General features: G+C 42.0%; 2 protein-coding genes across 6 annotated transcripts in view; both read right to left on the bottom strand.

Moving 5' to 3' along the window:
* cylda (cylindromatosis (turban tumor syndrome), a) overlaps positions 1 to 8,982 on the bottom strand; it is a 25,372-nt gene extending 16,390 nt beyond the window's left edge. For 2 of the 3 annotated variants that reach the window (XM_042061389.1, XM_042061390.1), the window contains exons 1-3: positions 6,759 to 8,982; positions 4,086 to 4,785; positions 165 to 473 (exon numbers count right to left, since the gene is read on the bottom strand). In XM_042061389.1, coding sequence (XP_041917323.1) covers positions 165 to 473; positions 4,086 to 4,592 — 816 coding nt within the window. In that variant the 5' untranslated portion in view covers positions 4,593 to 4,785; positions 6,759 to 8,982. The remainder of the gene's footprint in view (positions 1 to 164; positions 474 to 4,085; positions 4,786 to 6,758) is intronic. The other variant, XM_042061391.1, reaches the window with a different exon arrangement.
* An 877-nt stretch (positions 8,983 to 9,859) lies between these two features.
* nod2 (nucleotide-binding oligomerization domain containing 2) lies at positions 9,860 to 16,653 on the bottom strand. 3 transcript variants are annotated; one of them, XM_042062383.1, is made up of 11 exons: positions 16,228 to 16,653; positions 15,459 to 15,960; positions 15,161 to 15,299; positions 12,536 to 14,267; positions 12,280 to 12,363; positions 11,952 to 12,035; positions 11,774 to 11,857; positions 11,432 to 11,515; positions 10,534 to 10,617; positions 10,209 to 10,292; positions 9,860 to 10,055 (listed from the first exon to the last, which is right to left on the bottom strand). In XM_042062383.1, the coding sequence occupies exons 2-11, from the start codon at positions 15,936 to 15,938 to the stop codon at positions 9,983 to 9,985; spliced, it is 2,928 nt and encodes a 975-aa protein (XP_041918317.1). In that variant the 5' UTR covers positions 15,939 to 15,960; positions 16,228 to 16,653; the 3' UTR covers positions 9,860 to 9,982. The 3 variants fall into 3 exon arrangements, with proteins under 3 accessions (XP_041918317.1, XP_041918318.1, XP_041918319.1); XM_042062384.1 differs by having other exon boundaries at positions 16,224 to 16,245; XM_042062385.1 differs by lacking the exon at positions 11,774 to 11,857.
* Between the last annotated feature and the right edge of the window lie 10,847 nt (positions 16,654 to 27,500).

The following is a 27,500-nucleotide window of genomic DNA, read 5'->3' as shown; positions in this document are numbered from 1 at the left end:
CTGACCAACACTTACATGTCAGTAATGACTTTTAATGGTTTTCACATAGTTTTTTTAGGTAAACTATTTTATATAAACACCACAGTAATAATAATAATAATACCAATAATAATAATAATAATAATACCACAGTCCAAGTGTTGAGTTTGGACAGGAAGACCTACCATGTCCACCCCTACGTAGAAGCCCAGGCTCTCGTTGCCGGGCAACAGGTCATAGAAGATGATGGTGCCGCGCTCGGGCCCCTCGCGGGTCTGCACCAGCACGCGCGAGTTGATCTCCAGCGGCGGGAAGTCGTGCTCGCTGTCGACCAGCGTGACCGAGTCCACCTCCAGCTCGCCCAGCTCGTCGTCCTCGTCCTCCCACAGCTCCAGCTTGTCCACGGCCACGAACACGCCACACTCGTCCTCGCAGCGGAACAGCTGCTGGCCCTGGTACGAGCCCTCCGTGAAGCCCTGGCCTCGGCCCTCCTCCTGCAGAGGCGAATCAGAATCAGAATCAGAATCAAAAATTTCCAAATAAAATACCAAATACCCACCTTAAAAATGCATCAGAATAAGCTACAAAATACAGCAGTCAAAAAATGTATCAAAATAAAATACTGTATTTTTGTATTTTCAAAATACTACAAAATACTTATTTCTAAAAGCCTTTTTCGTCTATCTCTTCACTTGTACACTACCTGGAAAAACATCTGAAAGCAAGAGACTCCTTCCATAATCAGTCAACAGATGAGATATGCTGACCCCTCATGTTAGACATCCCAATATAAACCTCTGCCAGGGCTGGAGTCAGAGAGCAAAAGTTCTTTAAAGTACAGAACTAATTCTAACACATTTACGAAGTGGCTAGGTAGAGGCACCAAATGTGATAGAAAGTTTAAGAGTGAACAGGACACTCGGCATGGCTTTTAGTATGTTGTGCTGCTCTGACAGTCCCCTTTTATTGACTGTTAGTCTACTGTATTTGAGTTTGAAGATGTACTGTTTTGCAGCGACAGGCTACGAATGCCGACTCCACAACTGTCACACTTCCCAGCCAGGCCATGATAGGCTTTTTGTCACTGCATCCAAAAATGTCTCCCTCTGGATAAAGAAGGTTAAGACCTGTGCCGCGTTGCGCTCACTAAAGGGCGATTCCATCTCCCCTATTAAAGTAGCCCTGAGAAATGTTCGGTAACTCAAGGAACACTTCCTTAAGTATACTGACAGTATTTACTCTGTTGGTGTAATAGATTGCCCACTATGACTCTGTGACAATAAATCAAAGACAAACAATCCAAATGGATGACTTATTTAGGTAGCATTTTAACTTTTAAGTGATTTAACACCATCACTACCACACTTATGGTGAGTTTAATTACAGTTGAATAATTTTGTATACACCTGAAACTGGTGTGTGCACAACCTCTATCAATGTAAATTAAAAAAAAAAAAAAAAAAAATCAGGTTGTCACATTAATACCATCCTATCAGTTAAGCCAATTAGAAGTCAATAATTCTGACATTATCAATCATTTCTTATTTAAAATGTACAAAATTGGAAATGTCCTTGTTTGAGGTACCTAAGTTACCAGAGCACTGAAATATTTCACAGGTCAGAGAACTGTAACTGTAAAACAGAAAAAAGAAAGGAAAATAGCAAGCTCAACTGTTGCGATCTAAGCTTGTGAACTCAAGTCCTTGTGCTGTCCTTATTTGAGCAAAGGAGTGTGTGTGAGCTAGCTAGTTGTGTCTCCTCAGCTGATGCCTTTAAGCACAACTAACTTCTCAAACAGTGTTGCATTAAGACGACGCCTATGGGGCCTGTTAATCAGTCCAGCAAAGGAAAATAAACGCTCTCCTGGAGCAGAGGGGCTTGACCATGTGAGGGTGCCATAGACAGACAGAGACAGAGATTTTGTGCTTTATAGATAGGTAGATAGTTACTCCCCTTTGTGCCGTGAGAGAAAATCTTATGTTGAGAGACAATGCAGTTTACAACCTCTTTAACCCCTTTAAATACATCCAATTGTATTTATTTTTTAAAGTGTATGTTAATGTGTAATGTGTATGTTTATGTGTGATATATGTTTATATTATTAATTGCTGCTGTAACACCATAATTTTTTTGAATTTCCCCTGGGGATCAATAAAGTATCTATCTATCTATTTCCCCCTGGGGATCAATAAAGTAATCTATCTATCTATCTATCTAGATGTCATCACAGTGTTTCACAGAAAGTATTTTACAGTATTTTCAAAATACAAAAATACACAACACTGAAGTATTTTGATACAAAATATGAAGGCATTTTCATCATCTCAATAAAATACAAATTACAAAATAGTATTTTGTATTTGAAATGCGTATTTTAAATGCATGTATTAGAAATACTGCCCATCCCTGACGGACAGCCCACAGAGAACAAAACATTTTGTCAAAGAATATGGCCCCAGTCCTACTCTTCAATCTAATTTAGTAAACACGACCGCCCAGGTGAAATAGAATGGCTATTTTCACACATCATTTCCATAATTTGCCTATGCACCAGACTACAAAAGATAGCCAAGTTACCTGCAGCTACAATTAATTACCCATTTATTTATAGAATACAAAGAATACGCAACATCCTCTCCACGCTGTCGGGTACTTTGGAGCCACTCCAACCCATCCTCAGACAGAAGTCTTAATAAGGCGTATGAGACAGCTTCCAAGGAGCTGAATAATGAGCATAACAGTGTGGAGCAAGGAGGTTTTGTTTTCAAAGTGCAGCACATTGCCGTCATCAGCACCTTCTCCCAATTATGAAAGCCGGCTGGATGTGCTTACAGGGCACATTTGAGACAGACTACATCAAAGACGGAAGGCACTGAGCCCTTTCATAAACACACAGGAGAAATCTCTCTCCACTCCCAACTGCTGCTGTTCCAGAAATTGATGCAGCCATTCAAACTACAGTAGGGACTCTCTCACATTCATAAAAAAAGACTTCTTTAGGGGCTTTAATTTAATAGGAGAATACATTTAGGATGGCACTGTCACAGAGGAGATATGCTAATAGAGGCTCTATGTTAATAAAGGCTATTTAAAATTAATTTTAAATTGGCAAAGACCGCCCTGCTTAAAAGTACAAATCTCATTAACTAAATGTTTTCCTAAAGCATTGTACAAGGTACACAAGTCGAGCACACTTGCGACATTCCATGTAAGACACACGTGGGCAGTGTGGATGCAGTGACCAGGCATACTGTGCGTGTCCATAAAGCTGACTTCATTAGCCCCCTGCCAAGCGGAACAAAAGCCGGTGTTGATGGGAAAGGGTCAGACACAGACCCCTGCATACACAGCTACGTCCATGGGCTGACTGTCCCTCTCCCACTCACATGGTCTGAGGCGAGGAGCCCTCGGGAAGAAAACACGGCATTGTGTTTCTCTGTGCAGCAGCACTCTTACAGACTCTTCCGCCTCCTCGTGAGAAAACATTTCCACCACCCACGACAGACTGGTTAAAATGCGCACAGGTGGCTCCACTGGGTACAGACCCTTAAGGAAGGTAGCAGAGTGGTTTTGCCATCAGACAGCTTTTCCTGTGATTCACAGTGGCTGACTTGAGGTTTGACAGAATAGGCTAATAGCCTAGCACTTTGAGCTTGAATGAGCACTGAGAACATTCAAGTACAAATGAAGTAGATTAACTGCTGTCCAATTCGCCCTCATTCACTGGCATTTATTATTGCATTCCCTTGCACTATGAAGCCTTTGATAGAATGTTCCAGAGGCTACTGGATGTTCACAGACTCTTTCAGACTCTTATCACTGTGTTGACAAATTCTTTCCACTTGACCTGATCAAGTGATACAGTAACCGTTCAAATGTATTTCTCTTCTGTCTCTACCTGCCTTGGACAGGACCTGCAGTCAAAGCCAGTGTCTAGCTTTTAATGCAAATTAAGACTTTTTCCGACTTAGTAGAGTGCTATGTTAGAGTACTGGTTGTCAAGATACGCTTCCATTACACTGAGTGTGCAAATGGTTCCTCTCTATTCCTGACATCATCTGCATCAATATGATATTCAGATTTGACATAACAACAGCATCTCTCACCAGTAGCTCAACACCGAACCAGATGCCGGAGAGGGCCCGGTCCGGGAGCAGTGACCCCTTGAAGCGCACCACGCCGGGCAGAGGGTCATCGCCTGAACGCAGCTGCACGCGCACCTTGGAGCCACAGTCGATCTGACGGGCGCGCTCCAGCCGCGGCTCGTTGCACAGCAGGCTGTAGCGCTCCTCGCAGTTGGTGATGGGGAAGAGCAGCTCGGCCAGCTTCTCGTCCAGCTCGGCCACGTCACGCTCGTCCAGGCTCAGCACCACGTTGGCCTGGTCCAGCAGCCGCAGGCTCCGCTTGCCCTTGGCCGGCGGCAGCGTGCGGCCCAGGCTGTTGCGCTCCTGGCAGGCCTGGCCCAGGCTGCCGCGGGGGATGCGCAGCGTCTTCTGCGGCGGCTTCTCCACCACGCACTCCGTCACCACCATGTAGAAGCGCCAGTCCTCCCGGAAGCAGCCCCCGCCGCTGCCGCCCCCGGGCTTCTCCTGGCTCCACAGGGCCGAACTCATGGCTGAGGGCGGGGTGGCTGGGGCATAGCACAGGGAGCGAGGGGTGAGGGCGAGACAGACACAAACACGAGGAGGTTGGGGGCTACACCAGTGGGGCAGTCACAGGATCTGTGCCAAGGACTCCAGTCATGACCCTTCACCTGGACGCTCGCATGTCTACAGGGGGAAATCGCAGGAGCCCACCGATCAGGACCTGCGCAGAGGGAGGAATAATAATTAAACTACAGTCTGCAGTCATTCCACATAAATTAAGAGAAAAGTCTGGAATACCAAAGGCTGTCATTTCATGGTAGCCTCAGAGGTATGCTTAATTTGCGATTATACATTTTGTACTTGAAAAACAAAGAACAAAAGCACCGATCAGCCTAAAAGCTACAGGGAATTTTAAGCATTTCACCAAATGGATTTATAAATAAAAGAATGAAAGGTTCACTAAACAATCCACTAACACTACAAAAAATCTTGACTGTTTATTCACACTCAGGTTCACAGCTCTGCCCTGCCCATTCATATCAGCCACAAAAAAACTCACCACCCTGCAGCAGGAATGAAAGAGTGCATTTAATTAACTTACCAACAACACAGCTAATATTAACTGTACATAGCATCTGCTTACTAATACTCATCCTTACACAGCCTAACCTTTTTTTAAATCATGTTCCTAGATGGACATCCACAAAGCTATCTATTTTAAAAGATGCCTCATACAGTCAGCATTTATGTAAACAAAGATTGCAAGCATTGACACACACACTAGCCAAGTCTGAGTCAGATGGCTGAATCGTTCCCTGGGTGAGGAAATGCAGTCAGATAAAGTGGATGAGGAGACTGTGGGGGAATTCACAGGCCTGAGCAATCGAACACAGCACATCCTGCACAGTGATAAGGATAATACAGAACATTCCTCTCATGAAAAAGGTGTAATATGTCATAAGAGGTCTAAAAGACTGGACTCTCAGAAACAGCCATGTTTATGTATTTTGTGTGACGCTTCCAACCGAGAAAGACATTCACAAGGATTAGACCAAATCATGTAGCATGCTTTCCATTTTCACAATACCACAAATCTTAAAATAAAACGAGTGTAATGCATTATTTCCCCAAAAAGGCGTTTTAATATAAAATGGCAAAAGCTGGACAGAGCACTGCAATTTCAGTCTTGGCCACAGAAAACAGGTGGATTCCAATGGAACTGAAATACAGAATGACTTTGCTTACCATCCCTACAAGACTCAGACTAAAAACCTCTGTTGTTACAAATGTGTTACAATCGTGTCGATGAAAATATGCCCAATGTCACAGTCGTCAAAATGAAGAGAATATTGCTGAATGATCAGACTAGTACTGTCTGTCAATCGCTTATTATCGTGATGTTTTTTTTTTTTGTATTTGAATAGGAACTCGTCGTTACCAGCAGCATAATTTTACCTGGCCATGCCTAAATTCTAAATAATATGTTGTTACCTTGCATAAGGTGACATAACGCCATATCATGAAAATATGTTTGCCTTTATCATCAGGTGTGATGGCGAATACCTTTCGCTGAATCCAAAGGTACAGTTAGCTGCTATCTTGCCTCCATAGATATATATACTGACAGTTAGTATATATATATATATATATATATATATAGCATCTATGTATTGCCTCCATGTGAACGATGGCAGGCCTTTAAACCAACAGCCAGCTAGTTAGCCGGCTAGCATAATAACCAAATCCCTCTACGATATATGATAACGTTGTAAAGCTACAGCTAGAATCTAGTTAGCTTCATGAGCCAACTTGTTCCCGAGGCATCTTCTAATAGGAAAACATCTTGCTGAAAATATCTCTGAAACGTCAACAATTTCATTTCTTGTGTCTCTGCATACGTTACATGACAAATGTAGAGCTGCAGACCAGTGAATGCAGTTGGGTTTGGTTTAGTTTCATCCCTATAATGACATTTCCATCGCTATATGGCTGACTAGCTAGATAGCTACGGAAACGTAACGTAAACTAGCTAACGTTAGCCAACAGCACTGACATTTCATCGGCTAGCTATCTTTGCTAGGTGGATTGGCTGATTTCATGGATGCCTACATTCTCATTAGCTGACTACATTGCCATACAACTTGCCAAACTCTCTGAAACTACCATCGCATTTAATTCTTTTGAAGTGCCTACCTGCTTATTTCAGATGACATCTCACAGGAGACGCTAACGTTACCAAAAGTGTTCCACTGTGGACTCGCTTCTGTCAAATCCACAAGCCAGCCTTGGTCGTTTCACTCACTGCTTCAAAGCTCGACTGGTACTCGACTGGCTGGCTGGCTGGCTCGCCCATGCAGTCGAATTTAGACCAAAATTGTACTGTTTATTTTCTTAAGTTCTTTAATATGCACTTCGACGACAGCTTGTTGACTGTCCAAGGCTAGTTACATGGCCATTCTACTGACGGTCGACAAGTGAATACAAGACAGCAAGGTGTTAAATAATTTAGAACCAATTTCAGTTTATTTACAAGGAGAGTTACGACGCCATGCTACACTGACATTTGCGGATACTACGTGCTTCATCATTGGCAAATCAAAAGGCGTTATAGATGTGGGATGGCCAATGTCCATGTCAATTTTCAGAAACCCGCCTTCTGGGGTTTTCCAGAGGTTTGGTTGTAAGGAAACAGAAGAACAGTCTGCCAGGGTTAGAATAGACTGGAAAATGCAGTCATAAGAGGCTGGCTAGTTGCACACAGTAGTGTAACTTATAGTTCTAATATTGCAGGCAATGCCATTGGAGCTCATGAAATAATACACTCTAACACGTAAAATGCCGTTTACACATAAACTAGGCAACATGTCAGAAGGTTACACATGGCCAGCCAGTGAAACATATAGAAATGTTGGTGGCTATGAAAAAATACACTTGGTTGGACCCCCCCAAATAATAATGCTGGTTAGGCTACTGTTGTGAGGGCCTCCTGCCTGCCACCACTAGGCGAGGGGCTGAGTTTTACCACAAAGGCACATAGCCTAATTTCAGAATACTGTTAAAGAAGTAGTCTTACAGTGCACAAACATTTAGAGCTTGTCTGACCTTTTCCAAAGCCTAGAACCCAATGATGTAATAACTTCCCAATAATGTAATAGACCTAACTCCCAATGATTTCAAGTCAAGTCACTTTTATTTAGGGCCTATATAGCACATTTTTGTATGCAGAGTGCAACCCAAAGCGCTCCACATACAAGACATTGACACACAGGACAAAAGATGCCAGTCGGGGGCCTACCCGTGACACCAAGACATGACAAACAAATTTTCAAAATAATAAATGACACACAAGACAAAAGATGTAATAGAAGTCTCCTAACTCCATCAAAAATGTAATAACACCTGATAATGCAATAATATCCCAATAATGTATTACAATGTCTTATTACATTAATGGGAGTTTTTTACATTATTGGGTTTAACTTTATTTTTTCAGAACCCAATCATGTAATACTTTTCCAATATTGTAATAACTTGGTCAAAGTTGCCACCAAGACCTACGTAGGCTAGATAATTATTGTGTCTCTACCTTCTCTATTTAGGGACCATGAAGCAAAGCTAGTTAGGGACACTGTGTTTCAATGCATATTATTGGGGGCCAAGCAGTGAACCTGCTTAGCAAAGAATTGTATTGGGGACAAGTTGGGGACAACAATATTAAGGGACAAGCAGTGATGCTGCCTACACACCTAATTGTGACTGCCTACATTTGCATATATTGTGGGCTAAACAGCCAAGCTGAGTAGGAACCCATTGTGTTTCTTACTTTTCATATATTAGGATTATTATTTTCCTTCCTCTTCTGTCATTGGAGTCTATAATGCCTATAAAACAAGTTCTGAAATTTAGCACACCTACTAGGGACATTATCATGATTTATTCCATCAAGTGGCATATCTACAGTACGCCTTGATATGAAAGAGTATATATCTTGATTTTCTGTTTTTCCACATTCCACAGATTTTGCCCAGTTATCACAGTATTGACGGATAGTAATCCATAGATCGATTTTAGATTTTAAAAATCAGTGGTAGAAAGTGAGATCATATTTCAGAAGATATTTGAATGGATAGAAGAAAAAAAGGATAGAAGAAAAATCCACACACTCTAGTCTGTGCAAAAAAGTTTTTACTCAAATCTGCGCAAGCTTTCGGTCAGCAGACCTTCTTCAGCGGAGTAAATCAGAAGTTGTTTGAATAAAAAAGATAATCTAATTGCTGCCAAACCCATTTGGGCCAAACAGGTAATGATGGCTAATCATCATTTACCATAAAGCTTGGTCTTAGGCAGGGATCACATTAGCCAGCGGCAAGCAGCAGGTTTCCTATTGTTCTCTATGGTCCGGCAGCGGAACGGTGGCAACGCTGGTGTAACGCTAGCGTTGAACAAGCTGAGCGTTGAACAAGCTGAGCGTTGAACTTGGTTCAACTTTCAAAGCGCAACGCGAGCGTATTCAATTGACAAACTGTTTGTGTCGCTTAGGAACGTGTTGCTTACGTTTGCCGCTGCCGCTGGTTGATGTGATCCCCGCATTAGTGCGGTCATCACATTTCCATAGCAAGCATAGCAAGTATGCCCTGCTGGGCTGCTTGGCCACATAATTGCTGCTTGCACTTATCTGGTAATAATACATATTTTTAGTGAAGTCCAAAAGCACTGGAGCACTAAAAGTGTGAAATGGAAAAAAAAATATGGTACTTGGCAAAGAAAGTAGTAAATAAAATAAACTTTTCTGTTTTCTGCCCCCAACAGCTAAATTTGAGACACTAAGGGTGCCTACACAACTTCTCTGCTTGGCCCTCATGGCAAAAGGTAGACACACAATGGATGACCCCCAACTATTGGTGGCATGCTACCAAAACACTGAGCAAGTTATTACAATATTGGGAAATTATTACATTATTGGGTTCTCAAAAAACCAACATGTTATCAGATTATTGGGAAGTTAATACATTATCAGGTTCTACGAGCCTTTTTCAAAGTCCTTTTAGGCAAGTCCCTCCACTCAGTGGCCATATTGCATTGCTTTTTGGGCACTCATCGGGCATCCTATTCGGCAGAAATGCACGTGCGCAAGGCTTCACGACACCAACCTTGCTCCAGCGGCGAGTTCACAACGCATGATTGGCATGATGTCTTCACAACACACCATATGATTGGCTCAATGTATTCACATGTCAACGTTTTGCCGAGGAAGGGGTGGGATATGTGTAGACAACGGCCATATTGGCGTTACAAACTAACCCCGTGAATTTCTATGGAGGATTTTTTGAGTGCTGTGTCTCCTCATTAGAAAGTCTCTGCCTTTTTACTGAGTACCAGCAGAGCAAGGTGTCCAACATGTCAAGTAGGCCTATTGCCTAGAAGGTAAGTCTACGTTCTTTCAGAGAAAATTCTTCAACCTCCTCTGGACTGAGATTGTTACCCCTCAACCTGAAAAATATAACAAAATCTATCTTACAAACAATATAATATCATAGGCCTATAATATAATGTAATAATTATGCTGTTACACACTTGGTATTAAATAGGCCATTAGCCTATTACAAAACAAAAGACATATTGTATAATTTAATGGTAGCCTACCATATTGATGTAACACTTGAATTTTTCTCAAGGGCTTGCACTAGATATTGTACTCCATCTCTGGTGATGCAGTTTTTACTCAACCTACACAGCCGGATATACCATAAGTGGCACAGTGGTTATAGTTAATTATTCCACTCAAGAGACTGGCAAGGTGACAAATCAATTGCACACTGACTGATGGAATGTTGGTCATCATTTAATTGCTGTGAAGCTTAACGACAACATTTGTACTGCTAGAGCAATATAAAGCTGATTGACATTTGTACTGCTAGAGCAATATAAAGCTGATTGACATTTGTCAGGCCGTGTAATGCTCACTCACCACAACTCCTCTAATGTGGTGCTGTTCTGAATGACTTTTGCAAGTGCCTGTGCCCCTGCACTGCCAACTCCATTGTCTACCAGACTGCAAAATGGGAGGAAAAAACACACTGATGATAACTCAGTTAGACCAAAGGAATTAGACAGATTAGTCTTGTTATACACACAATCATTGTCTCACACAGCAATAAATCACTGGAAATCACATTAAGACTGATTTCAAACAAAACCACAGGAGTGTAAGGGGTTGTTAAAAAAATATTTTCATGGCAGGGATTATTTTTGATTTCATTGCGTTTTGACATGCTACTGTTGTAAGCAATTAGGGCTCTTTACCAAACCCGCCAATCAATCAGTGAAATCAGTTTCTGTTAGTCCTGTGTTGTAACTCAAATAGTTGAGCAAGGTGCTAACCTAGTCATGGGGTTAATATCCTCTTAGTAGAGTCTACTATACTTTCCCTTGGATAAAAGTGCATACAACTCTGCAACAAACAAGATGAATTCAAGGGTTTCTGAGGATCTCTTCAGTGCCATGGAAATAGCAGAAGGTTCCTCCACTGTACTAACTGATCAAGGTCAAAGGTATTTACACAGTAAACAACTGCATTACACAGACAGCTGTGTAGACTGTCATAATGACACAGATAAGACTAACCATAGAAAAACAAATATTGAGTTTTTATTAAAACCAAAAACCAACTATTATAGGCTACTTTATAATGTTGTGGTTATGGTTGCTTGGCAGACACTTTTATCCAAAGAGATTTACACTCATAGAATAACAATACACATTGCAATAGCATTAACATAACATTCGAGTAAAATTCAATAAATTCAATCATACTAATATACTAATAGAAATCATGGAGAGAATGTGAAAAAAGTTGTCAAGATTACCTCATCCACACAAGCGCTTGACTGTTTTCCATAGCACCAGCAAGTGCCTGTGCTCCTTTGTCTCCGACTTTGTTCCCCCAGAGACTGAGAGAATATAAAAAGGAGACAATTAGCTATTCATATTCTAAGAGTGAATTTTGGTGAAAAATGTGACTTCTTTGGCATAAACAGATTGTGTTGTAGATATATAGGTGATACATTTTAGATTAAGTAATTTAGTGGAACCCCCCCTCCCACACACACACAAATATTATTTTACATAATGAGGGCCTGTTGTTATTGCCAAATTGCAGAACAGTTGTGTGTTGTTGGATGGGGAGAGTATGTATTTTTTCTCCGTACCCCAGAAACTGAAGTGACTGGCTGCATCTCAGGCCTTCAGCCAACTGCTCCGCTCCAGCAGCTGTTATGTTATTATTCCCAAGCCTGCAGCAGAGGAGTACATTTATAGAGATGTCTCTGCCATATGTCCTATTGTAAATCTCAACAGGGATGACCAATATTTCATCGAGCAACTTACCGCAGAGACAAGAAATTCTTTTTTGTTTTCAGAAGATAAGCCAGGTGTTGTGTGCAGCCATCAGTTAACTTATTATTGAAGAGCCTGAAAGTGCAAAGTACTCTTTATATGTCATGTTATCAGATTGTTTATGATATATGATTATTTATTTATGCACTCTCTAATTAGCATTCTACGTCACATATTCATAGTAGGTATGAGTATACACCCTTCAGTCTAAGTTCCTGTTACACACTGTGGTTTCATGTTCATATATTTGTACTTAAAAGACGTGATTTCTTACAAGAAAATTAAACAAGATAATTATTACAATATTATTACTACTTACGCAATCTTTTTGAAGGTATCACACTGAACGCCCTTCTCAACAAGTTTAGCAATCCCCTCATCGGAGATGTTATTGTTTCTCAAACTGACCAACACAACAATAAAAATAGGAAATATCATATCACTCAAATACTGGACTAAACATCAGGTTAGATTAGGTTAGATTAATCTAAAAAAACCTGAAGACTACATCATCTTACTAGTCTTCATCTCAATTCATTAATAGAAATGACGGTAAAGGCTGTATTTAGTCATACTAGAGGGAGTGGCAGACATGCAGGCAGGGTAGAAGCTGCTCCACTCCCACGTCTCCCACTGCATTGCTATCCAGCTGTAGCCCAACTGGACTCTTGAGATGTTGCAGGACAAAGGCCAAAGCGCTGCACTCCAGTGGGCCGATGTTGCAGTAGGTCAGTTTCAGGTGCTCCACATCCAGCTTGGCCACAACATTTTTGGCGACCTTACTATCTTGCATCTCGTAAATGCACTTGGTGAGCCATACGAAGCTAGGCATTGCATGCATGCTCTTTTTCTCCCCTTTGACAGGTCGCGGGATGGATTTAAAATGATTCTGCATACCTCTGGACACATACTTCACAACCAGCTTGGATTTTCTGTGAAGTGTCTGGATAGGACAGCACTGTAGTAGCAGTCCTTGATGCCGCTGGGACAAGAGGCCGGAGACAAACGTGGAAGTGATTTGAAGGTTTGGAGCCTCTGTGCTTGGCGGCCCGTCTGGCTTTTTGGCTTGAAGAATTCCCAGGCACCCTTTAGCCGTGCACTCGGTCTCGAAGAGCCTTTGAATTGTGAGTTTGTCACTGCTGCTATCAAGAGTGATGAAAAGAGCAGCGAAGAAGCACTGCATGGTGACATGCAGGAATTCATAGTGTTTGTTGTCAAAGGAGATGTTCTTACTTTGGATGAGGAAACCTCTGCCAATATCGTCCTCCGTAACACCACAGTTCTGCACCTCGGTTTCTGAGAAAATGTAGTGAGATTTCTGAAGGCCTTGCAATGCAAGCTTACCAAGGTGCATGATTGTGTCAAAATGATCATGGACCCAGCCCTTTTCAGACCTTTTCCCTTTAGAGATTCTGTGATGAAAGAAGTGGTGCAACACCATGAGGTACACATCAGTGATTGTTTGAAGGCTGCTGTTGCCAAAACCGAGGAGTTCTTTGTAACATTTAGACACAATCCAGCAGAAGACAGGAATGTGGCAAAGGCCTAAAAGTGCAGTATTACTGCGTAGTGACTCCAACACACGGGAGGCGATCCCAGGGTCAGAGTGATGCTTCCTTACAAAGCAGTCAATCCCATCTGTAGAAAACCCTTTCAGCAGAACCTCTTTGCATAGATACTTCCTAAGTGTGGGTGGGACTGCCTCAGTCCGGCTGGTCACCAACTTCTGAACACCTTTCATTAAGGAGCCCTGCAGCAGATTGAAGAACAACACAGACACTTTTGCAGGTTGGGTGGGACAGCAATGCCTCTGGTCATCGGAGAAAGTCTGTTTAAACTCATCGAGGCCATCAAAAGTGAACAGCACCAGGTGAGGGTGATCCAATATGAACTGGAAAAGCTCATCCTGGTCGCTGTCGGGCCAACAGCAATGCAGGAACAACAATTCCTTTAAAGAAAGCTCTCGTTCTTCTGTGTTGAGCTTTCTGCAGCTGAAAGGGAAGAGCAGGAGGTAGTTGTGCAACGCTGCTTTCCTGGCCCAGAGTAGAAGAAGCCTCTGCAGGAAGGTGCTCTTCCCACAACCTGCCTCCCCTGACACCAGGACTGTGTCGGCCTCCTTGTTGAGGGTCCCCACACGTCCTACCACATCCTCAAGGTTTAAAGACAGTTGAGTATTCTTGCCCCCCTGCCCAAGCTCTAGCAGGCCCTCCGTGTAGATGTCATCCAGGGAGAATTTGCCTGTGCCACTGTAGGTGCTGAGGAAATGGAACTGTGCTGAAATAGAACTGCACAGCTTTTTTTGGAACTCTGTTGAGACAGGGAGATAGAACATCACTGCTATTTCACTGCATCAAAGCCTTATAAGGCTCTGCACTGCATCACACACAGAGGTCTTACATGATCTATGCCATTGATTATTTGCCATTAAATGTGTTCATTACAGTACCCTCCAGAATTTTTGGGTGTTTTGCCTCTTAATAGACTCAAAATGTCATTACACAAGTAGGCTAGTGACAAATGGTCATAAAGGGCTTTAGTTTTTGAGATACCCCTACAGATATTGTTATACCCCAAAACCAAAAAAGAACTAAAATATAGCCTGTCCGTATGGGAGTCAGGGCATATAAACTAGTGCAGATCAATCACACAAGCTCTGAGAGCTTTGAAACTTGGCATGTTTGTAGTCAGGAAGTTTCTTTACCTACTAGAAAAGACTGGATGTGAATATCTTGATGTATGGAATAAAATGAATATCTGTGCAGAATGTTTACTTTTACTTTGTGGTTACTTTGCCAGGGATTATCATAGAAACACATCACATATGTACCACAATACCAAATTATTTCACTCAATGCATCAGCTGTCCAAAATGAAAGAAAATGGAACACTAGTGTTGTGCAACATGAACAGGATCCTTACGAGACACCACTATGCGTTTTTAAATCAGTAATTGTGAAGAAACAACATCAATCACATGGTTCAGCTTTCAGTTGTCTTGGTAGTACGTCAAAACAAAAGGGAGGGTGATTACATTGAATCACATGCCTTGTCATATTTCAAAACAATTAGGGGATATTATTTGAAATGGTCTTCCCTAAATGTATCGGAATAGGTTGAAAATTAGACTTTGAAAAGGATTTCCTTTGGGGGGTTGGTAAAAGAGGAAGGACTCTTTTTTAAAATAAATGAGTTAGGCCTACCTGATACAAAGGCTGATTTAGTGGGCTTCTCATTTTTGTTGGGTGGCAGAACAGTCATTGGTATTTTTTGTAAGAATTGTAGAAGCACCTTTGCTGCTCCTTCTCCTTTAAACTGAACAAGGTCAAGCAAGCGTCTTACCTAAACAACACAAAACAGATTAAATAACTTATTGTGCAATATAGCTTTGCTATATATCATTTTTTAGCAAGGCCAACAATGACAAAAAAGACACACATTTTATTTTTCATTGAACACACCACACTATTGTGTGGTGGTTCTCCTCATGAAGAGATTTACCTGTTGTGAAGATGTGTACACGGGAAGTTGGATTCCCTCACACTCAGATGAGGTAAGGAATCCCTGCTGAAACAACACATCCAGTGCCCCATCAACACAATGGCGAAGCTTTGTCACCATTCCAGGTCTATCATTCAGCAGTGTCAGTGTGGCAGAAGTCGGCATCTCCTGGAAATTCTGGACATCTGAGCATTTCCCAAAGCTCAGGTTGTTCTTCTGTGCATCGGGAAGAACCTGACTGAAAGCAGCCAGGAGATGACAGCAAGCGAATTCCCCCTTTGAATAAACAAGGTCTAGAAGCTCTCTGGTTCTGCAGCACAAGGTCTTGCCTGCCACACAGACACTCAGGTAGTCCTCCCACACAAGTGCACCCCAGGATAAGAGGAGGTCTAGAATGCTTTCCAGGCCCTCTGGGGTTCCCCCGCAGCATAATGCTTGGACAAGCTCTGCTCGTTGCCTCAAGACTAGCTGTGCACTCATTCTTTATTACTCATAACCAAACCTAAAAACAAGAGGTGCCATTTCAGAGGAGGAAGAATTACTTATTGATTTCTAGTCATCATTCTCCTGTTTATGAGAGGGACATTATAATTATTTACCATAGGCCTACTTGTGAGGGTGGTTGAGCATTAATAAATTGGGATTAATCCATCATCAACAATTAAAACGATTTTTAGGATTTTTAGTTTTAGGTTACAGGCTATACAATCGTATTCAAAAACGGTAGGCCTAATAGACAGACACAAAAAAGAAGAGAGGTCTTACATACAGTACATCTTGATCCATGCTCACGACTGATCACTGCGTAGTGTCAGGCAGACTTCCTAGTTGAGTCTGGATTTTAAAGCATCACAGTAATGGCACTCCTAAACCATGTCAGACTATTTCTACGTCAGTTTTGTTTTCGCTTTCCTAATAAATTCTAGGGCCGCCAACTGGGATTGACAACTCTAACGTTTTTTTTGTGTTTCTCACGTATTTAATTTTCTCCCCGCTGTCCAGATTTAATGTTTTCCCGCAAAATATCCCGTGTTTTAATACTCTCTTAACATTAGCACTATCACCGGACCTGTCAGTCTCTGTAGCCTAGCCTACTGTTGTTGCTTAGCCCACCCCGTGCCCTTCCAGCGAAAAAGTTTTGCTTGCCGAAGGCGACTTAAGAGTGATATGAACTTTGTGAACTGTGTAGCTAACACCTAGGTCCACGCTTTAACATGGCATAATGTAAAATGGATTTATTGAAGAAGCGCACCGCGGAAATGCACTTGCGGAAATTGTATATCGCCACTTGAGGGAGCTATTGCATCATAGTGTGCAATCAGTTCCTTTGGAGGCCAAGGGGTACTAAATGTGGAAGACTAAGCCACATAGCTTAGTAGAGTATGTGAATTGTATCTCAGTAGCTAAATAAACTTTAGTCAAGTTGTATACCTACTTTTAGCTCGTTAAATATGAACAAGACATATTTACATTTTATGTGTCTGTACAGATATAGATAGTCCTAAAATAGGAAAATGATGGCTATAGAGGTTGTCTGAGTAGTAGATAGATAGATAGATAGATAGATAGATAGATACTTTATTGATCCCCAGGGGAAATTCAAGTAGTAAGATGAAATTCTAGTTAGATGAAAGTAGTGAAAGAAATGGAAATAGTGAGCTAATATATCATCTCAACTGTTAGGAGCAAGCAGGATGATTTAGTATGTAATCTTGAGAGAGCTCATAAAAAAAAACACTCTGGAAATGCTGCTTGCACTGATTGCCGCACACTTCTAACAGAGTCTTTGATCTTTTAAAAATGCAAAGGGAAAAAGCATAACATGCCAGTTTGCCTGAGAGATTTTTTTTAACTGTCTGTTGTTTCATTGTAGTGATATTATTGTTTCCTCCTGTGTACTGTGATTAGTTCATTGGCCTTTTCATTATGTTCTGCGTAGGAAAAACCTCAAAAGTCTGTCAAAAGAGAGGGAGATGAAAAGGAGGCCAGGGTTGGGTTTTGACTGTCAGTTTCTCTGAGAATCTGACAAGGAGGCCGGTTTCACAACTGGGTGCAACAAAGATGCTCTTGCATCAATATCTTCATCATATGATCATTTGACTGATATCAAAACTGCACCCCAGGTGAACCCAGCTCATTGTTTTTCGGCTGCTATTGTGTGACTTCACTAGCTCTGTGCTCAAAATCAGTGGTGATGCATTTCATCTTTCAAAATGTGCTCACCAACAACTTCTATCTGGCATTCTCTGCTTGCTGTTTGCCAACAATCCAACCTTCAAAATCACTCTCTTCCATTAAGCCAAACCTTTTACAGTAGAAATTATTATAGCTAAGGTTGGGTCTATTTACTTTCTCAAGATGGGGCGATTTTTAGGTGTCCATTACTGAACCTATTTACAATATTGCCGTATGTACTACAGCCACAAACTTTTTATGAGCTCACTCAGAGGACTGTGTTTTCTCAAGTTCACCTTAAATAGAAGAAAATGTTGCTCGAAATGTATCCCCAGAGTGAATTCTGACCAAATGAGCAGGCAGTAAAAGACCATGTAAACATACCATGTAGGATAGGGAGCCTCATCTATCACACGCAGCTTCTACATGCTGCTTATTCCCATCTGAGCATGGATGCTGTTATGTGTTAATGTTTACACAACTCTGATACTGACTACATAGAATGGGTGACTTAGAGATCGATGCCACCATTAGCGTGACTGAGAGTCATGCTTCACTGATCCAAAACATGGGTGGAGGAAGGTGCTAAGAGAGAGAATGTCCACCCCTTCCTGAATGATGATGATCAGTCTATATGATCATCCACACTCTCCTTAAACTGCAAGCCTTGGATGGGAACATGACGAAGGGAGTGCAAAAAGATGGCCTCTTATTTACCCTACTCATCAGGAGGTTGGGAAACCAAGTCCACAGAGGATATTTCTCATTTCAATAACAGACCTTTTTCCACCAAAATCAAGCGGAGGTTGTCCAAAGTCCAACACATAGGAAATGTTGATCAGCATGTGGTTTCTATGACATTAAAGCCGAGGGCTGCTCCATATGGACTCAATTCAGGTCCCAGGGCTGCACTAAAGCTGCTTCATAGCAATAAATAACTGTGCTCCACAAGCCATTTCAACCTTATGGCAATGAATAACATCACTCCGCAAAGCCATTCTCATCTTATAGCTATGAATAACATAGCTCAATAAGGCATTTTCAGCCCCCTTCCCCCTCGCTTATGCTGAAAAATCTGAAACACGTGTGGTGAATCTCGAAATCTCTAATGGGACCAGGTGTGTTATATGCAAAAACATGCACAAAGTACAGTACACAACAGAAAGAGCCAAAATGATGCAGGAGCTCTGAGTAGGAACGTTGCAATGCACAAGTTTCTTCACGGGTATTTCACGGGAATCTGTGCATCCAAGCATCTGTTGTGAAAGCATGTCTTTGCTTCATTTAGTTCCGTCTTCCTCCATAGCTTTCAGGGCATACTTACAAACTTACTTTCTTTCCGCTGAGAAGAGAGGAGTCTCTCTGATGTACATGGATGGCGACTGATAGAGCATGTTAACAGTTTAGAATGGCCCAGAGCTGCCCTGGCTGAGCTAATTCGGATCCGTGACCCAATGCAGGCTGATGACTGCTGTTGTGTGTGTAAACAATGGAATTTTAATTAAGATGGTCAACACTTCATTCTTGTGTCATTAACCCAACATGATTCAGCACAGTAAACTCATCTCAAGGGCTTGGATCATAAATGGGTGAGCTCAACAACACTTAGGAAAACTAGGTAGGTCTCTCCATAAACTTTTATTTGACTGTGTGCATACACAATACCTGTGTTACTAAGCATTTAAAGGTAGTCAGTGGTTATTGTGAAAGCTGAAATACTTCTGGACCAATAATAATGACATGGAATAACACTATGGGCAATGTCTTTTGTGCAAGCCAAGTGCACTTGTTGACGATATGTGGAGAGCACAGGCATGTAAACAAATGTATACAAAGTGAGACAAAGTGTATAATGTGCAGAGATATTTTGGAAGCCTGTTTATTTTCTATGCCTTCAGAGTTACACGATCATTATCCAGAAGCATTTTTATTTTTTCATCACCTTTAATATGTTGCCCAGTACTCCCACTGAGATCTGCCCAATGGTCATAACATTTTGGTAATCATTGTCAAAGTTATGGATAACGTTATGAACTTAGACAGGCATTATATAACATTACAAATTAACAGAATATGATACAATTCAGTTCTCATACAATTTATAGATGTAGCTTATCTTGACGTCATACCATTGGCCTTGGAATCCAACTTATTCCAGCAATGCTCTCTTAGGAGATAAAATAGTAAATCAAGCTGAAGCAACTATACCCACACATTATGTAATGCACATGTTGTGATCTCATACGGCAAACCATTTAATTTTACATTTTTAGTGTATATAAGTGTATATATATATATATATATATATATTGTATACATATATTAACACAATGCACTTTTACTATGTGACATAAAGTTGTCTACAGCACTGATATCTTTATTATGTTTTTTTCTTTTTTTTTTTTTCTTTTCTTTTTCGCATGTCCAAATTTCCGTCAAGGATTCCCGGGACACTGTAAGACCGGGGTACACGAAACTTGGTGGGCATGTAACCCCACATGGATAGCATGGAACCTCCTGTTTTCGTTTTGATCTGTAGCCCCCCCGCTGGACTGGACCCCCCGAAAGGAGGGTAGGGCAGACACAGTTTTCTGTGAATATCTTGAGAACCGTAGGGTTTAGGAGGACCATTTTTTTTTGTATGTTGATCTCAAAGGGCCATGTCAAACCATTCCATAACCACTCATTTCATGTATAGCGCCACCTAGTTAAACACAAAAAAGTAAAAATGAGGTGTTGTAATCGCAGGTATCTGTGACCTAACATAGTCAAAACTGCACAAAATTGGAAGTGTAGGATCATTATGACACCCTCTGAATGCACGCCAAGTTTCGTGGAATTCCGTTCATGGGGGGCCACACAATAAATTAATTTATGTTACTATACACCAACTGGCCTGTAGGTGGCCGGAGACAGTTTTCTGTGAATATCTCGAGAACCGTAGGGCCTAGGAGGTCCACCTTTTTTTTGTATGTTGGTCTTAAGGGGGCATGTCAACCTATCCCATTACCACTTATTTCATGTATAGTGCCACCTAGTTAAAAATGAAAAAGCAAAACATTAGGTGTTCTCATCACAATATCTCTGCCTGACATGGTCAAAACTGCACGAAATTGAAAGTGTAGGATCATTATGACACCCTCCGAATGCATGCCAAGTTTCGTGGACTTTCGTTCTTGGGGGGCCTTACAATAAAATAATTTATGTGTACATTTAGTGACCGTACACCAACAAGGATTCCCGGGACACTGAAAGACCGGGGTACACGAAACTAACCCGCTGGACTGGACCCCCCGAAAGGAGGGTAGGGCAGACACAGTTTTCTGTGAATATCTTGAGAACCGTAGGGCCTAGGATGACCAATTTTTTGCGTATGTTTGCCTCCAGGGGTCATGTAAACCCATTCCATATGCACACATGTGCATAAACAAATACACACGCACACACAAACATTCACAGTAATCCTACGTATGACACATACTCACACAGTAGACATATACGCATGCATGCACATGCACACACACGGGCACATAAACAGGCAAACACACAAGCACATGCACATGCATGCACACACACCCACCCACACACCCACACACACATAAACATAAACATGTACATGCACACAATTCAGGAATTTCTCAGAATTATGAACAGGCAAGATGGGGGTGGGGTTGTATAAAATGTATATTACATGTGCAATCTATGAACTAATCATGTTTTGGTACTTGTTGTCTAGCAGATACCAGTGAGAATTGAGTGTGCATAATGCAATTCAGTGAGATAGTTAGAATCATAAATGCCTTTCAGCGTGACTTATTTTTGTGGAAAACATGTGCTGGACTGGGCGGTGGTCATATTTTGTACCGCTCTGTGGTACATCTAGTTATCATCTTTTTAAATATAAGTTTAATTGACGAGGCCATCTGGTATGTTCGGAAGTTTGAATGACTCATCCTTCAGGAACAGATTAGAATCCCTCAAAAGAACACAAGAGGAATCCACACGGTCACAAACGTGTCAGTGTGTGTGTGTGTGTGTGTGTGTGTGTGTGTGAGTGTGGCCAGAAGTGCATGTATGTGTGTTCCCGTCTGTAAATCGAGTTTTAATTGACAAGAAGATTAAAGCTCACATCTGAGGACCTCCCTTTTTTCCGGGGAGCAGTGAAAGTCGAAGGAGTGATCGTCTCCAGCACCTCACCCCTCTCCTGGCTTTGGTGGAGGTGTTGGGGGGGGGGGGGGGGGGGGTCACTGTGTTCAAGGTTAGTGGGCACCCCCGCTGCGTGTATGCTGTCTGAGATGGCTCCTACTTGTTGGACATTCATTATCAAACTCTGTTTGCCCCTTTCATCCCCAGCACTCCGCAGCACTCGGCGTAAACTACAGAGGCACCTTGCAGCTTGACATCCCTCCATTCATGCTGTACCTTAAACAGCGTGCTGCCACATCAAAGAGGCACGGCTGCCTTTGATGTTTTGCGAAAAAGAAAGAGCCCAATGATCTACTAAAACCAATGGAACTTTTTGGAGGCTCTGCTTGCAACTGTCTCCATGCACCATGCACCCAAAAAGGCGCCGTGTCCTCTGGCAAACCCTAGTTTCTAGCGCTTTCACCCAGTTTTGCTGGAGTGACTTTGGCCTCTCTATCACCAAAACATGGTGGACACTGAAACACGGTGGACACTGGTGGTCCCCAGAGTACCTCGGATGCAACTTGAGAGTGATGACTAAGTTGGTGTATATGTGATCTTGGGGTTTCAAATGTCAGAAGACTCACACAAGACAGTAATGTGGTATGTTTAGCCATTTTTATAGAGATATGCAATGACCCATGCACTAAAGACCGGTTAGTTTGTATATTTATTACATGAAGCAGAGCTTCAATTGAACAGAAGTTGTTAAAATTCAAATTCAGATTCAAATTAAAATTCAAACAGTTGATGTCCATTCCGGTCTAGGTCACTTGTCAATTATCTGTCAAACCATCAGTGCATTTAGCCATACCATCAATGGTAACACTTTCATTATTACAGTCATGTAATGCCTGTCAATGTACAACATATTTGGTGTGGTTGTTCAGAGTATATGAGTGTTACAAGTCTTATTCATTACAATTGAACGAAAGCCTGAAGTTGAAGTTGAAGTTAGTTTCATTATTTAATAGTCACATATTGTATATTGTCATTTTTGGCATGGTTGTGGAAATGGTGACATGGTTATGATGACATTGGTTCAGGTTGCTGCCATAATACATGGTACAATGTACATATTTACCATTTTTTTGTATTCTCACATATGCATAAACAGAAGCACTAAGACTGATCCACCCAGTTGGTTTGGATACTCGAGTCAAATAATGTCCTGTTAAAAGTTCTTACAGTTGTGGATGACAGAAACAATTTTGTCTTTCCACAGCCGCAAGAGCAGAGAGAATACTGAAGGAGGAAGGAGAGTTACCCAGCCCAACCTAAAAGGAGCATCTAAGCAATAGTTTGGGAAAACTTAACTTCCAAGTACTCCTTTGTTGTTGCCATCACTAATCAAAACCATCATGGGGAAATTGGGCAAGAGGCTTGTTTGCTGGCCATGTGTGTGGACTGGATATCGTAATGCTTAGGCAAACCATGCACAGAAGTGATCTGAGGCTTCAGAGCTTTGGCCTCTAGTGAGTTTCAGAAAGTGCTTTCATGCTTCCTCTGTTCCAAACACACAAACACACACACACACGCGCGCACGCATGCACACACACATGCGCACACACACACACACACGCGCACACACACACACACGTGCACACACTCACACACACACCTCACTCTTTGAAAACAGAGGGGGATTTTATCGTGTTTGATGTGAACATAGTGACCTGTTGATTTTCTATTTTCTAATCATTAGTAATTTCCAATTTAAAAGCTACAGTTAAAGATGTCTGCAGGGTACAAGCCCTGAAGCACTGGCCTCCCGATCCAGACACTGAATAATTCACTAGAGTTCATTAAACGCTTTCCTCCATTAAAAAAGCATCTTTCTGTCCTCAGTGGCTGCAGTGTTTTATGGTAGACGTCCATGCAAGATTTAACACCCACCAGGCCAATCCATCAAATTCTAACTAAATGGTTGGCAATGAAGATAATACTTCTTTAGTTTTCACTATCAGTTTTAAGACACAAAAACGCTGCAAAATAGTAGTCATAAAGCCTTGCTGATTCTTGCTTGTTGTGTATACCTGCAGAGACCAGACTCAGATGCGTAGTTGTGCTTATTATACTTTCCAGTCTGCTTGGAGTCCGTCCACACACAGTCGGTGCCCTTATCACGCAGTGGCCCACAAAAGACGTACAGAGTACACAGATGTCCGCAGAGAGCCGCGTGTCTACTCCCTTACATCACTCAGACCCTTGCGTATTCTATGCAGGGTATAACACTTGCCTGAAGCGAGACTGTTTTTTTTTCTGCCCTCTTCCTCTCTATTCTTCAGAACAGGCCGAGATCAGATTGGCTTGACCACCCTGCCGCTGGCCAGGACACAGATTACTACGCTGCCCGTCTAATCCGGCCAATTGTCATCTCATCAAAATTTTAACGAGCCGGTCCTGGGATAAATGTCAACAGCAGAGAAGTGATACTCACCGCAACCAACTGCTGAAGTGTGGAGGTGTTTTGAACTTTAGCACATTGTCAGCGGGCTTCTTAATTCAATGAACTTGACAATTATTGAAGGGCCTTTTTCTTTTTTTACACATAAAAGGCAGCCACACCAATTAGGTTTAATTATTTTTTCTTTCTTTCTCTCTCTCTATCTCTCTCTCTCTCTCTTTCTCTCGCTCCTTCGTTCTTTTCATGCCCTTGAGTCGGCAGAAAACCGGCATATTCCAATCATTTGCATTATCCTGTGAATCTGCTTTGAAGTTCTGAGATACTGTAAGAAAAATGGCCCACTTATCCCACGTGGAAAAAAATGTTCAAAGCCCATAAATACGCTGGAACAGATGTACATTATCATTGGATTTGCTTTCTCTCTTTGCTCCTGTATTGGTAATAGAGTACCTCATGTCCCCCTCATTCTCAGCATTTAGCATCTCCCTCTCTACAGAAGCTAGCACCCCGCTGTGCCAAGCCGCACTTCAAAGCTCTCTGCCTATCTGCTGGAGACAAAGCACAGAGAACACATATGGCTGCCTCTCATTTTCCCACATTTAAGTCAATATCGTTGCTCTTTCTCTCTCTCTCCCTCCCTCCCCCCCCTCTCTCTCTCTCTCTCTCTTGCTTTTTTGGCAACAGGGAGATACGGCTCATCTCCACCCTCCTTCAGAGCCCCCTTCCCCCTGGTGTGCAAATGTAACATGGCAGCCTGGGGAGGAGGCAGGGCATCCTCCATTATTCTCACCTGTCACTGCTTTGGGTTGCTGCGAGACAAACAGAAAATAGATAAAGACTTGCATCTGACGACTTCAAATGTTTTCCACCCGTGGCAAATATAAGCAGGAGGAAAAATAAAGATTGAAGCCTAAACCTTTCCCCCAGAAAGACTTGGCACGGCGAGAGCTCTTTTGCCCTGCAGCTTTTGTGTAATTTCCGCACCTATCACAATCAAGAGTCAATAAAACCATCCTAGTGGGGCGCTTTATCTAGACTAGGTGAAGGGCGGCTCTGTGCCCATGTGTTTATATATGAGCCTTGAGACCAATAAAGGAGAACCATCACAAGTAAGTAAGACACACTAGGCAGTTCAACACAAGAAGTGAATTGACTTTTATCCATCTCTGGCTTTGGAGGGAACTCTCATATTGTATATAGACCCTTTCAACAATAAAAACAAAAACAATGCTTGAACGTTCTATTTGGGCCCCAATCTACTTCCTCTGCATTAAGATAACATATGGAATGTTAAAAAGGAAGTCTTGTGGGGCCAACTATGATGCTGATAATGGAACTCTCTTGAAAGGGTCAATAAATATAATATCTTGGACAAGGGTTGAGCTCACATCTTACTTACCTTGTTTCAGATGTACCCAAAGAAAGAAACGGAGAATGCATGCATTTCAAAGCTGATCTAAAGGAAGTTAGATTTGGCTACCAGTTTGCGGAGTTTGAAATACCAGTGTAATTAAGTGTCAAGACCAGCAGAAACACAGGTCTGGCCCCTTAGGCCATGTGTGAAGATACTGGGATCAGTCTGTGAAAGAGAGAGAGAAAGAGCCGTACTGGTATATGACAGCAGTACATTATTGTGTACTTGTTTGCTCATAAGTGATATAATCAAAGAACACTCTGATACCCATGCAGAAAAATGATAATGACCATGACGATGACGGCCCCCCCACTAGGTCTCATTCCAACAAATCCGGCCCACTACCTAATAAGAGTTTGACACCCCTGATGTAGGCTAACTGACCAGCAAGGCTTTTGACCTCTGTTTTAGATACATGTTTTCTTCCTAGTTATCAAAAGGCAGTGGTTGCATTGCCCTGGAACGTTTCCACTGGTACATTCCCAAGATCAAAGCAATAACTTCCAAAATGTCATAAAAGTTACAGCCGCTCTAAAACTAGATGCCCTAGAGTGACACACAGAAATTGGCATCTCTGTGAACATTTTTTATTTTTCACATTTTTCAAAAACACACAAAGACCACAATCATGTCAAACAGAGGACCACCATAGGGAGACACTGCGGTGCAGCGCGGATGAAATGAAAGGACCGGACACATTTTCAAAATCCACCAAACACCAATTGTTGGTGTGCGATATGAAGGGACAGTACCCGCAGATTTGTGACGGTCCGACTTAAAACACACACACACACAAAGGGAGGGGGATTTAAATAGATATTTGTTCAGTGTGAGAAAGAAGGCCGGTCATGTTGTAGAAAGGCGACACTCGGCGGTTGTTCCGAGCAGCGATAAGCGCTTGCGCTGCATATCAAAGCGCTCGCATGCGGCGAGCGTGGCATGGCGGCCAGCTGTGGTCTGGGAGATTTGGGAGCCTTCTGGGGCTTCATGGGGTTTGTAGGGCTGAGCGAAACACATCTATTCCAAACACACACACACAGAACATGCATACACACACACAGGACATGCAGACACATACACACACACAGAATACACATATGGGACATGCATACACAAGCAATACAATCACACGCACACACACACACACTTACACAGGACATGCTGACATTCACCACACAGCGTACACACATGGGACATGCATAACCACACAAAACACATGCACACGCACAAACACACACACACACACACACACGTGTGCATGCTTGCACATATGCAGAGGGCACTCCTTACATGACTATAAATAAACACATACGTGCAGGCACATACACACACACACACACACACACACACACAGAGTAACTAAACAGCTCTTTCAAGGACATTTGCAGACAGTCATGACACATTAACTAATTAATTACACAGAACATATGAAACATACATTTCCTTACCTTGAAAGGTGCATTGAACACCTGGATATTTACTTGAACATAGAGGTTGGCCGAACAACATTTGTGGGATCACACTGAGATACTGTGTGTGTCTTTCTGTGTATGTGTGTGTGTGTGTGCATGTGTGTGTGTGACAAAAACGGCACGGCAACAAAGAAGTCAAAGTAGCCAGTTTTAATGAACAAGTCATACTTTAATGAAAGAGTTTCTCTTGGCACAGATCTGCTATCAAATAAATAAACCAATTAATCCAAACCATCTATATAAACTAAACAAAGTCATGAAAAATTTAAGGAAAGGAGTTGGAGGGAAAGGTATTGTGCTGGCTTTCTTTTTTTCCATTTACAACAAGCACCAGGGGGTGATATGGGAGAGACACCCACCCCCATTCCCACACACATGACCATTAGAGT

Source organism: Alosa sapidissima, chromosome 14 (assembly GCF_018492685.1).
Source record: "Alosa sapidissima isolate fAloSap1 chromosome 14, fAloSap1.pri, whole genome shotgun sequence".
NCBI classification, from domain to species: domain Eukaryota; kingdom Metazoa; phylum Chordata; class Actinopteri; order Clupeiformes; family Clupeidae; genus Alosa; species Alosa sapidissima.
Note: the sequence above shows the minus strand (reverse complement) of the source record. Positions and strands in the feature narration are given on the sequence as shown.